This window comes from Desmodus rotundus, chromosome 6 (genome assembly GCF_022682495.2).
Source record: "Desmodus rotundus isolate HL8 chromosome 6, HLdesRot8A.1, whole genome shotgun sequence".
In the NCBI taxonomy this organism is placed as follows: domain Eukaryota; kingdom Metazoa; phylum Chordata; class Mammalia; order Chiroptera; family Phyllostomidae; genus Desmodus; species Desmodus rotundus.
Window position 1 is genome coordinate 112,446,783 of NC_071392.1, and position 10,383 is coordinate 112,457,165.

General features: G+C 53.4%; 1 protein-coding gene across 2 annotated transcripts in view; it reads left to right on the forward strand.

Moving 5' to 3' along the window:
• Positions 1-10,383, forward strand: part of TRPC4AP (transient receptor potential cation channel subfamily C member 4 associated protein) — a 75,191-nt gene that overhangs the window by 63,833 nt on the left and 975 nt on the right. For both annotated transcript variants that reach the window (XM_053926164.1, XM_053926163.2), the window contains exons 12-18: positions 1,263-1,364; positions 5,383-5,466; positions 6,524-6,614; positions 7,716-7,856; positions 8,422-8,530; positions 9,061-9,173; positions 10,020-10,226. In XM_053926164.1, coding sequence (XP_053782139.1) covers positions 1,263-1,364; positions 5,383-5,466; positions 6,524-6,614; positions 7,716-7,856; positions 8,422-8,530; positions 9,061-9,173; positions 10,020-10,226 — 847 coding nt within the window. The remainder of the gene's footprint in view (positions 1-1,262; positions 1,365-5,382; positions 5,467-6,523; positions 6,615-7,715; positions 7,857-8,421; positions 8,531-9,060; positions 9,174-10,019; positions 10,227-10,383) is intronic.

Below are 10,383 nucleotides of genomic sequence, written 5' to 3' on the forward strand. Positions count from 1 at the left end.
GAGGAAGTGGGTTCCTAACTTTCATCAGACTCAAGTCTGAGCACCTGTGTATGCCAGGCACTGTGCTAGGCTCTGGGAGACAGTGTTGCATGAGAGCAGCTATGGCCCTGTCCCCAAAGGGACGGCACCATTGAATGTACAGTGACAGTGGAGACGGTACTGAAGAGGGAAGGATCACGGCTCTGTGAGAGGGCATTTGACAAGGGGTCCTGACCTGGTGGAGGGTGGTCGGGAATGCCTTCCTGCAGAAGTCAGTCAGCTGAGACCCGAAGGGTCGAGGTAGTAAATGGGGTGAGGAGAAAGAGTGAGGGGCTGCGTGTTCTCACTGGAAGCCGTGGTGTGTGCAGAGGCCTCTGCGGGAGGGAGTGTGGTGGGCTCCGGAAGGCTGGGGTGGCTGATGATGCGAATGAGGGGGGTTGGCCCAGGGAGAGGCCGAGAAAGGTGATTGGTGGATGGTCCACAGACCTCGTGGGTCACACTCATGGACTTGGAGTTTATACATGCTGAAGCAGTGCTAAGCTGTGGGAGCATTTTTAGCAGGTGATTGACATGATTGAACTCCCATGAATATCACTCTGAGTGCTGTGTGTGGAATCGATTTCTGTGGGGAGACGATTCAGGAAGTTGGCTCTGTCCACCTGACTCGGTGATGACAGGCCTGGACATGCAGGGTGAAGTGGTGCGTGTCACAGCTGACTCAGGTCTCCTGATGGGGCTGCTGGAATAGAGCCAGGTGTGAGAGGTACAGATACGCCTCGGAGACACAGCGGCAGGTTTGGTTCCAGACCACCCAGGGGAATGCGTGGTGCAGTAAAGGGTGTTATAGTCTCTGTGCTGGTAGAGGTCTTGCCTGCAGTTTGTTAAAAACACAACAACTGTGAAGCTCAATGCAATGAGGTATGTCTTTAAAATGAGTGTCATTTGGACATGTTGGGTGGAAGTGCCTTTGAGAAATCAAATAGAGTATTCAGAGAAATCAGATAGAATACTCAGTGGCAAAAGAAAGGCCTGAGATGCTAAGGAGAGGGGCCTTGCTAATGAATGTGGCAGGCAGAGGAGTGGCGGCAGGGGCAAGGGACTCCATAGCCTGAGATCCATAGGTGCCCCCTGAACTGCCAGATCAGGGGGTACAAGGTGTTGGGGGAGGGTCCCTGGGGGTCCTCAGATTCCCCCTTTCCACAAGAAAAGGGCAGGGGATGAGCCCAGTGCTGACCTGGCAGCCCCAGTTCCTGTCCTTAACCCCCTGCAACCATTCGTTTCAGGAACAAGTACCTGCTGCTCAACAACCAGGAGCTGAACGAACTCAGTGCCATCTCTCTCAAGGCCAACATCCCCGAGGTGGAAGCTGTCCTCAACACCGACAGGTGAGCATGGGCGGGGTGCGGCTCTGCTCCACAGCCCACCTGGCTGCTCGTGTGCCCCGAGCACACAGATGGGGTACACGCAGGTGTGCTCACTTGTCCTTTCTCACTGACATGTAGCTACACTGTCCTTAACGCCGCCTGCAGTATATCATTGGAGCCCCCCCACCCCACAGCAGCCCTGAGAGGGCAGTGCCATCATCACTCCCACTTTACGGATGGGGGAGCAGGGGCTGGGAGAGGTCACCTGCCAAAGGTCACATGTGCTGGGCCCCCTCCTCTTGTCTTTCACCTTTGCTGACATCCTTGTCACCGGCATGGTGGCATTTGCAGCCGAGCAGGACAGAGGAAGGCCCCTCACCCTCAGTGCAGCTCCTTTCACGGGGTTATGCTTGCCTCATCTCCTGGAACCAGGCAAGGCGGGCACAGGCCCATGGGGTCAGGGCAGGGAGAGCTGTGTCCAGCAACAGGGGTCATAATTCCCCGACTTGCTTTTTTTTTTTGAGGGATCAGAGCTCTTCGTTCAGATGAAATTGTACAGTATCAGCCTCGTGTATAGTGGATGCAGTAGAGCTGCCTTATTTGAAGAGAAAGCTTGAGGGCCCAGAGCCCCTGCCTGCCTCCCCTTTCTTCACCATGACATGGCCTGAGCCATTTTCTCGTCTCCTGCCTTTGCTTCCTAGACCAGGAAGCTGAGACCCAGAGACCCAGGTACTTGTACAAGGCCAGCAGGAGCTCAGCCAGGGGCCCAGGGTGCTCCCTGCCCTCCCCACTGTTGGCACAGACTTTTCCCCATCTGGTGAATTCTGTCGTGGCCTGTTCCCAACCCACTTTTGGTGTAAATAGCCTCCCTCCGTAGGTCTGAGCCCTGTCTGACTGGGTGTGTGTCTGACCTCTCACCACTTGCCAGTGGGTACGAATGCACTAGCCTGTTCAGTTCTAAGAATGAAGGGGGCCATGGGATGCCCTGGACACAGGCAGAGCAAGAGGGCATCCTGGTGGCCTGGAAACGTCCCCGTGTTTCTCCCACCAAAGTCAGCAGAGAGACCAGCCCAAAGGCCCCTGTCAGCCTCTCAGGTCTGCTGCCAATGTCCCTGTCTGTTATTTTTTTCTAAGTATAAAATGTTTATTTTCAGCATTCAATCTTGCATTTGCATGTTTTAGTTATTAGATATTGGGTGTGGGTTTCATTTTTTAAATCATTTTTATTTTTCAATTAAAGTTGACAAACAATATTATGTTAGTTTCAGGTATACACTTCAGCAATTTTTTTTTTAAATCCTCACCTGAGAACATATGTTGATTTTGTATCAGAGAGAGAGAGAGAGAGAGAGAGAGAGCCAAGTATTGATTGGTTGCCTCCCGTACATGCCCTGACTGGAGATCAAACCTGCAACCCGAGTATGTGTCCTGACCAGGGATCAAACCCAAAACCTTCTGGCGTATAGGAGGGTACTCCAGCCAGCTGAGCCACCCAGCCCGGGCTGCACCCCAGTGATTTGACGTTACATAAATTACTAAGTGATTGTGTCAATAAATCTTGTCCCATATGACACCATACATAGTTATTAGAACATTATTGATTATACTCCTTACGCTGTACTTTACATCCCCATGACTGTTTTGTAACTATCAATTTGTACTTAATCCCTTCACCTTTTTCAGCCAGCCCCCCAAGCCCCTCTTCCACCTGGCAGTCATCAAAATGTTCTCAGTATCTGTGTGTCTGTTTCCGTTCTGTTTGTTCGTTTATTTTGTTTTTTAGAATCAGTTGTTGATACATACGTATTTATTGCCATTTTATTGTTTATATTTTTTATCTTTTTCTTCCTCTTCCTAAAGAAGACACTTCAACATTTCATATAATACTGTTTTGGTGGTGATCAACTCCTTTCGCTTTTTCTTGTCTGGGAAGCTCTTTATCTGTCCTTTAAACGATAGCTTTGCCGGGTAGAGTAATCTTGGTTGTAGGGCCTTGCTTTTCATCGCTTTGAATACTTCTTGCCAGTCCCTTCTGGCCTGCAGAGTTTCTGTTGAGAAATCAGCGGACAATCTTGTGGAAGCTCCCTTTTAGGTAACTTAACTGCTTTTCTCTTGCTGCTTTTAAGATTCTCTCTTTGTCCTTAACCATTTGCATTTTAATTATGATGTGTCTTGGTGTTGGGCCTCTTTGTGTTCATCTTGTTTGGGACTCTGTGCTTCCTGGACTTGGATGTCTATTTCCAGTTTAGACAAGTTTTCTGTAGTTTTTTCTAATAGGTTTTCAGATTCTTGCTCTCTTTTCCTCCCAGCACCCCCATGATGTGAAGGTTGCAGTTGTCCCCGAGGCTCCTTACCCTGTCCTCATGTGTTTTCTTCTTTTTTCTTCTTGCTGCTCTGATTAGGTGGTTTTTGCTTCCTTAAATCGCTGATTTGATTCTCGACTTCATCAACTCTACTGTTGACTCCCTGTAAATTAGTCTTCGTTTCAGTTACTGTGTCCTTCATTTCTGACTGTGTTTTATGCTGTTGTCGTTCTCGCTGAGTTCACTGAGCACCTCATAACCAGTGTTTTCAACTCTGCATCGAGTAGATTGCTTGTCTCCATTTTCTTTAATTCTTTTTTCTGGAGTTTCGTTATGTTCTTTTATTTGGGACATGTTTTTTTGTCTATTCACTTTGGCAGCCTCCCCGTGTTTGTTCTGTGTATTAGGTAGAGCTGCTACGTCTCCTGGGCTTGGTAGCGGGGCCTAATGTAGTGAGTGTCCTGTAGGGTCCAGTGGCACAGCCTCCCCGTTCACCAGAACTGGGCACTCCAGGTGTGACCCCTGTGTGGGCTTTGTAGACCCTCCTCCTGTTGTACTTGAACCTTGATTACTGTTGGCACATCAATAGGAGAGGTTTACCCCAGGCTGATGAGCTGCAAGGAATGGCTGTGACAGATCAAGGAATGGACTGACTTCAGTGGGGCTCTGGTGCCCACTGAATCTGCCCCTTCAGTGTGTCGCTTGTGAAGGTAGTTGAATGGTACTTTGATGTGGTCTGAAGCTCTCTACCAGGTACAGTGGCTCGTGGGTGTCCTACCAAGGTCAGGGTCAGCTGCCACCTGTGTTCTGACTGGGGCCTCCCAGCATGAACTACAAAGCAGTCTGAAGAAGGCTGCTACTTATGCTGGGCTTGCTTGGAGGTGCCCAGGAAAGGCCAAGCTGCACACCAAGGTCGCCTGCTGCTAATGCCAAGCCTGGGGCCACTTAGCGAGAGGTACCAGCCACACCAAGGCCAGACACTGTGTGTTTGAGAGATTTTAGGAAAGTGTGAAGCATGAGCCAACACAAGCCATTCGTATAGAAAAAGCCACTAGAAAGAGCTGGGGTGACCCAAAAGTTGGGTGCAGCGGAGTCTCGGAATCAGCGTGAGGTGAACAGTGTTCGCCAGGTTCACAGAGACTCCAACATGGTGCCTGCCTGCTGGCTCTGTGGAGGAAGGGCTCAGAAAAGGAGCAGTGGCCTCCGCCAGCACTTCTGTCTGAGAGAAAGCTGTCCCTCCAGCCCTTGGAGCGGCTGCCACTGCACTGGAGCACAGAGGGACTGAGTCCCAGTGAGTCTGTTTGGGCCCCTTAGGAGACACTGCCTGGGACTGCAGGAGCCCTCTGTCTCACTCAGCCACAGTCCCCCTGGTTTTCACAGCCAGAGGTTGTGGGGACTTCGCTTTCTGGCACTGGAGCCCTGGGCTGGGGGCCTGGTGTGGAGCTGGGACCTGTCGCTCCTCACGGGGGACCTCTGCAGCCAAGATATCACTCCGAATTTTTATCTGCCACACCTGAGTGTAGGACCAGCTCATCCCACGTTTCCGACCCTCCTACCAGTCCCAGTGTATCTTCTTTTTTACATCCTTTGTTGTAGGACTTCTTCTCAGCTAGATTTCGGGCGGATCTGAACGATTGTTGTTCTGTAGATTGTAATTCTGATGTGGTTGGCGAGTACCATGCTAACCTATGCTGCCATCTTGACTGGAAGCCGGTGTCCCTATCAATTTTTTTCAGGAGTTTGGTGTGCGATGGGAAGAGGGGCTTATTAACTCGTCTGCTGCAGGTCATGAAGAAGGAGCCAGCCGAGTCGTCTTTCAGGTAGGTCTGGGGACAGGCATTTGCCACTCCTGAGGGGTCCGGGAGCCACGTGTGTCTCCAGTGGTTAGAAATACCTTCTTTAGTCAGCAGCTTCACCCAGCGTCTGGTTACTATGAGGGAGAACAGGGCTCAGCTGCCATCTCCTCTGTGCTGACTTAGCAGGTATATGTGTATTAGCTTCTGCCGTGGGCCAGCCGTGTATTTCAAGAATTGACCGACCATTGGCCAAGCACCCATTCTGTGCTGGTGCTGAAAAAGTGGAAGAGAAATAGCAGATCCAGTCCTGCCCACAGGGAGTGCCCTGGGTTGTGGGAAACAGGCGCGGAAAGATTCCCGATTCCATGCAGTGTGGAAAGACAGAGCCAGGACCTGCCCCAGGAGCTGGGGGAGCAAAGGAAAGCCCTTTCCCACCTGGGGACTGGTGGGGTGGGCATGGACAGGGTGGCTTCTGGTCTGAGCCCTGAAGGCTGTGGGCAGGAGTAGAGGGTGAGGGAGGCATTCCACCAGGGCTGGATGTGAGCTGCCAGGAGGCTCCGTGCCCAAATGTGCCGCTATCAGTTCAGCCTGCCTTGTCTGGACCCCCCTTAAGGGTCCCAGCTCTGCCACTGGGGGGCCACTCAGTCAGCCTAGGCCACCTCTTTTCTAGGGCAGCCCATCGGGTGCAAGCCCAGTGGCCCATCCACACATGCCCATCAGGTTCCCTCACGCATTCCTGGCCCCTGTCTTCCATGCCTTCCTGTCCTTCTGAAAGGACAAAGCCCAGAGTGCATTTTTATGTTACTCACTGGGAGTCATACCTTCCCTGAGACGCAAGCTCCTTCCAGACAGAATCAAAGAGGAATCATAGTTCCTCACTACGCTGTCAGCTCCATGAAGTTGGGGGCTCTTGCTGTGTCCCCAGAACCTAGTATGAGGCCTGATGCCTGGCAGATGTTCTGTAAATGTCTACCGAATAGAGGAAAGGCAGCAGACATCCCCCAGCCCCTGGGGAATGGAACACGGGCCGGAAGACCGCAGCCTTAGCCGCCTGGGCCAGGGGTTAACATTTGGGTTGCAGGTTTTGGCAAGCCCGGGCTGTGGAGAGTTTCCTCCGAGGGACCACCTCCTATGCAGACCAGATGTTCCTGCTGAAGCGAGGCCTTCTGGAGGTAATGGCCTGGAGGGGCCAGGGTGTTGGGTGTCCCGTTCTCCCCCAGCCCCGTGCATTGCTTTCCTGTCCTGAGACCTAGACAGCTGGGCAGGAGCCCCCGAATCTATCTTAAAATGGCAGTGCAGGTTGCCCTAGTGTTTGCCTCGAGTTTCCAACTGTGGGTTCCTTGTGGTGCTTCATGGGTGATGGGAGGGTCTGGGGGTGGCCACGGAGGAGCAGAAGTGTCTGCGGAGTGACCCAGCAAGGCCTTTTGACCCTGAGGATATTTTGCCGTTGAGTAAAAGTTTATTTCCCTTTATTGAAAAATGGCCTTCAGGAAAAGCAAGCAAAATGGCCAAAACTATAATTGGCTTTTTATATATATGTATGTGTATGCGTACACACACACACGTATACATGTACATGTATATATGTATATATAATGTACACACAAGAAACCAACCCATGAATCATTGTACACTTCACATGAACACGATTGATCCATACCAATGTACCTTTAGGAAAATGAAAAGTGGAAACAATTTAACTTGTAGAGAACCTTATCAGGGAGTTAAATTGGCTTTTTGTTCTTGATAAAGTCATTTATTGTAGTGTAAATGCTTTTTAAAGACTAGCCATGGGGTCAGAAAGTGTCTTGTGCCCTTAAACCCCCTGCTTCATCCGTTCGAGCGGCCTCCAGTGCTCAGGCAGTGGCCAGTGTTACATCTGTAGGCGCCTCCCTCGCCTGCAAGCTGGAGAGCCCTGGCCATCTCGATGCCCACAGAGCAGGTCACAGGCTGTAGCTCTGAGCCCTGGGCAGACGAGAGGGGCCGTGGCTACATACACCAACCCACCTCCAGCTCCTGTGAGGTCTCAGGCCTGGTCCCGCCCGTGAAGCCACCAGCATCCTCAGATGAGATCCTAGACAGGGAAGCAGATTTCATCTACCCAGATGCTTGCCAAAGCAGATGTCATGTGATCTGTGCTACATACCAGGCCCTGGTGGGAGGTGGCAGCGGGCAGCTAGCAGATCGTAGCCTGGGGGTGGCAGCCACAGCTGCCTGTTGGCCCCAGGGCTCAGCCAACTTCCGGCCTTCACCCTGTCGTCTCCCACCTCCAGCACATCCTATACTGCATTGTGGACAGCGAGTGCAAGTCGAGGGATGTACTCCAGAGTTACTTTGACCTCTTGGGGGAGCTGATGAAATTCAATGTTGATGCATTCAAGAGATTCAATAAATACATCAACACTGATGCAAAGGTAAGACTAACCCAGGGCTCCATGGGGTGTGCTGTGTTGTCCAGAAGTTATCTTGGAGCCCTTGTCCTTACCAGTCTCCAGTGCTGGTTTTAAATTGGAGAATGCTGGGGATTCAGTGGGCAGTGTTGAATAGGCACTCATTAGCATCTCTGTGCCGGGTGTGAAAGTGCCAGCGGCTGTGGGCAGGTGACAGCTGGGAGCAGGGGGGCTGTGAAAACGGCTCTGGTGCAGCGTGGTGGGTGCCATGATGGGCCCCAGACCGGTGGAACTGGGACTGGTGTGTTAGGCTCCGAGGGGGTGTGTGAGACAGAAACACAGCTCTGACCAGTGAAGTAAGAATGAGGAGCTCAGCATTCTTCAGTGGAAAGACCGCAGGATGTGGCGTCAAAAGATCTGGGTTAAGCTGCTGCTGGGCCTGCTTCTTGGTGGGTGCACAGGGCAGGTCCGTCAGCTTGTCTGAGCCTCTTTTGTTTGGGGACACCTGGGCAGGGGTAGATCGGTGGCCCCTGCGGTGACCGCCGCTGCAGGAGCCCGCCACCTCCCGTCTGAGCCTGGTCTCACTCAGTTCCAGGTATTCCTGAAGCAGGTCAACAGCTCGCTGGTGGACTCTAACATGCTGGTGCGCTGCGTCACTCTGTCCCTGGACCGGTTTGAGAACCAGGTGGACATGAAGGGTGAGACAAGGCCAGAACACCAACACAAATCCGTCCGGTGTGGCCTCCCTGGGGTCAAGGTGGTGGCTCTCTGGGTGGTTTTCTTTGCTGCTTTCACTTTTCTCCGTGGTGCGTGCTTCCTTTAATGAACACGTGCAACATTTTCATGAAGGTGAAAAACTGTTGTTGCCAGCAGAATGTAAATAACATTCTTCCTCCCCTGGACTGGGGTTGCCTGGGATGAGGACCCAGGTGGTGACGCCTTGGGGTGGGCCTCGCAGAGGGTTGGTCCCTGGACACGACTGCAGGGACCAGTGGTGAGCTCCCCTGGGGGCTCTAGCGAGATGGCAGGCTCAGCCTGGATCGCAGAACAGGGGAGATTTGTTCTGCTGCAGCCAACCTCTTCATTTGCTGTCTGACAGTTGGGACTCCCAGCCTCAGAGTCAGATCCCAAGGGGGACTTAAATAGTGGCCTAGGTGGCAGCCCCTGGGCCTGAGCCACCGACCACCTTCCAAGCCTGCTGCTCACACCTCTGCCCGTCTGTCCCCAGTTGCGGAGGTCCTGTCCGAGTGCCGCCTGCTTGCCTACATATCCCAGGTGCCCACGCAGATGTCCTTCCTCTTCCGCCTCATCAACATCATCCACGTGCAGACGCTGACGCAGGTGCGAGGCCCTGCAGACGCATGATGGGAGGAGAGAGCTTGTCCTGGAGCTTGACAGAGCCGTTCTCTCCCACTTTCAGCCTAGGAGTGCGTCTCCCCAGGACCCATCTCCCAGCTCCTCGAGGACTTTTTCCAATGAGGAGTCAGTGCCCCATGTTAGATGGGACCTGAGGGGGGAGCAGATCTTTGCAGGCACAGTCGGGCTGGGAGGAGTCGGGGTTGGCACAGAGTTCTGACCCCCAGTACAGTGCTCAGCCTGCCCCGCCTGCTGTGCAGGCTTTGGGCCTGGGCCCGAGGCTCACTCCCACTCCCGCATCTGTGTAGCCGTCAAGTCCTGAGCTTCATGCCCTTCTTCCCTAAAATGGGGTAACACTGGTACCTCCTTCATCTGACACACACTTAGTGAGACGAGGCCCTGGGCTGGGGATGCAAAATGAACAAAACAGGCCTAGACTCCCGCCTGGTGCCCACAGACTAGTGCTGAATGCAAGTTAGGCACCCAGTCCTGCCCCAGGATTGAAGCTTCTGGAAGACGCAGTTCCTGAGCCCATTTGGGAGACAGGACATACTCTGACTACACAGTTGATGGATGATGATCTCATCAGGGTGGAGTGAGGGTGGGGACGCAGACTGCAAAGGTGCACAGAGCAGGGTGCTGGCAGTACTGGCATCATTCCTTGCCCCAGTCCTCTCAGGTTTATGCAGGGACAGCTCAGTGCGTGGCCTTGGGGCCCTGCGGGGTCTGGGCCTGGGCCCCCCCACTCCCTGCCCAGTGGCAACCCAGGTCCACCAGGGGCTGCTGGGGCTGCCAGCACACACCTGAGCCGGCCGGCCCGGGGCCTTGCAGGAGAACGTCAGCTGCCTCAACACCAGCCTGGTGATCCTGATGCTAGCCCGACGGAAAGAGAGGCTGCCCCTGTACCTGCGGCTGCTGCAGCGGATGGAGCATAGCAAGAAGTACCCTGGCTTCCTGCTCAACAACTTCCACAACCTGCTGCGCTTCTGGCAGCAGCATTACCTGCACAAAGACAAGGACAGCACCTGCCTGGAGAACGTGAGTACCCCACCCATCTGGCTGGTGGGTGGGCTGCGGGCTGCAGGCACGCAGACCCAGGGCTCCTCAGAAGGGTGTTTGGGGTGTGTGGTCCCTGCCTGGGCCATGTGGCAGACAACTCTCTGTCCCCTTACATGGCCCTCCCTGGGGGGGTGCC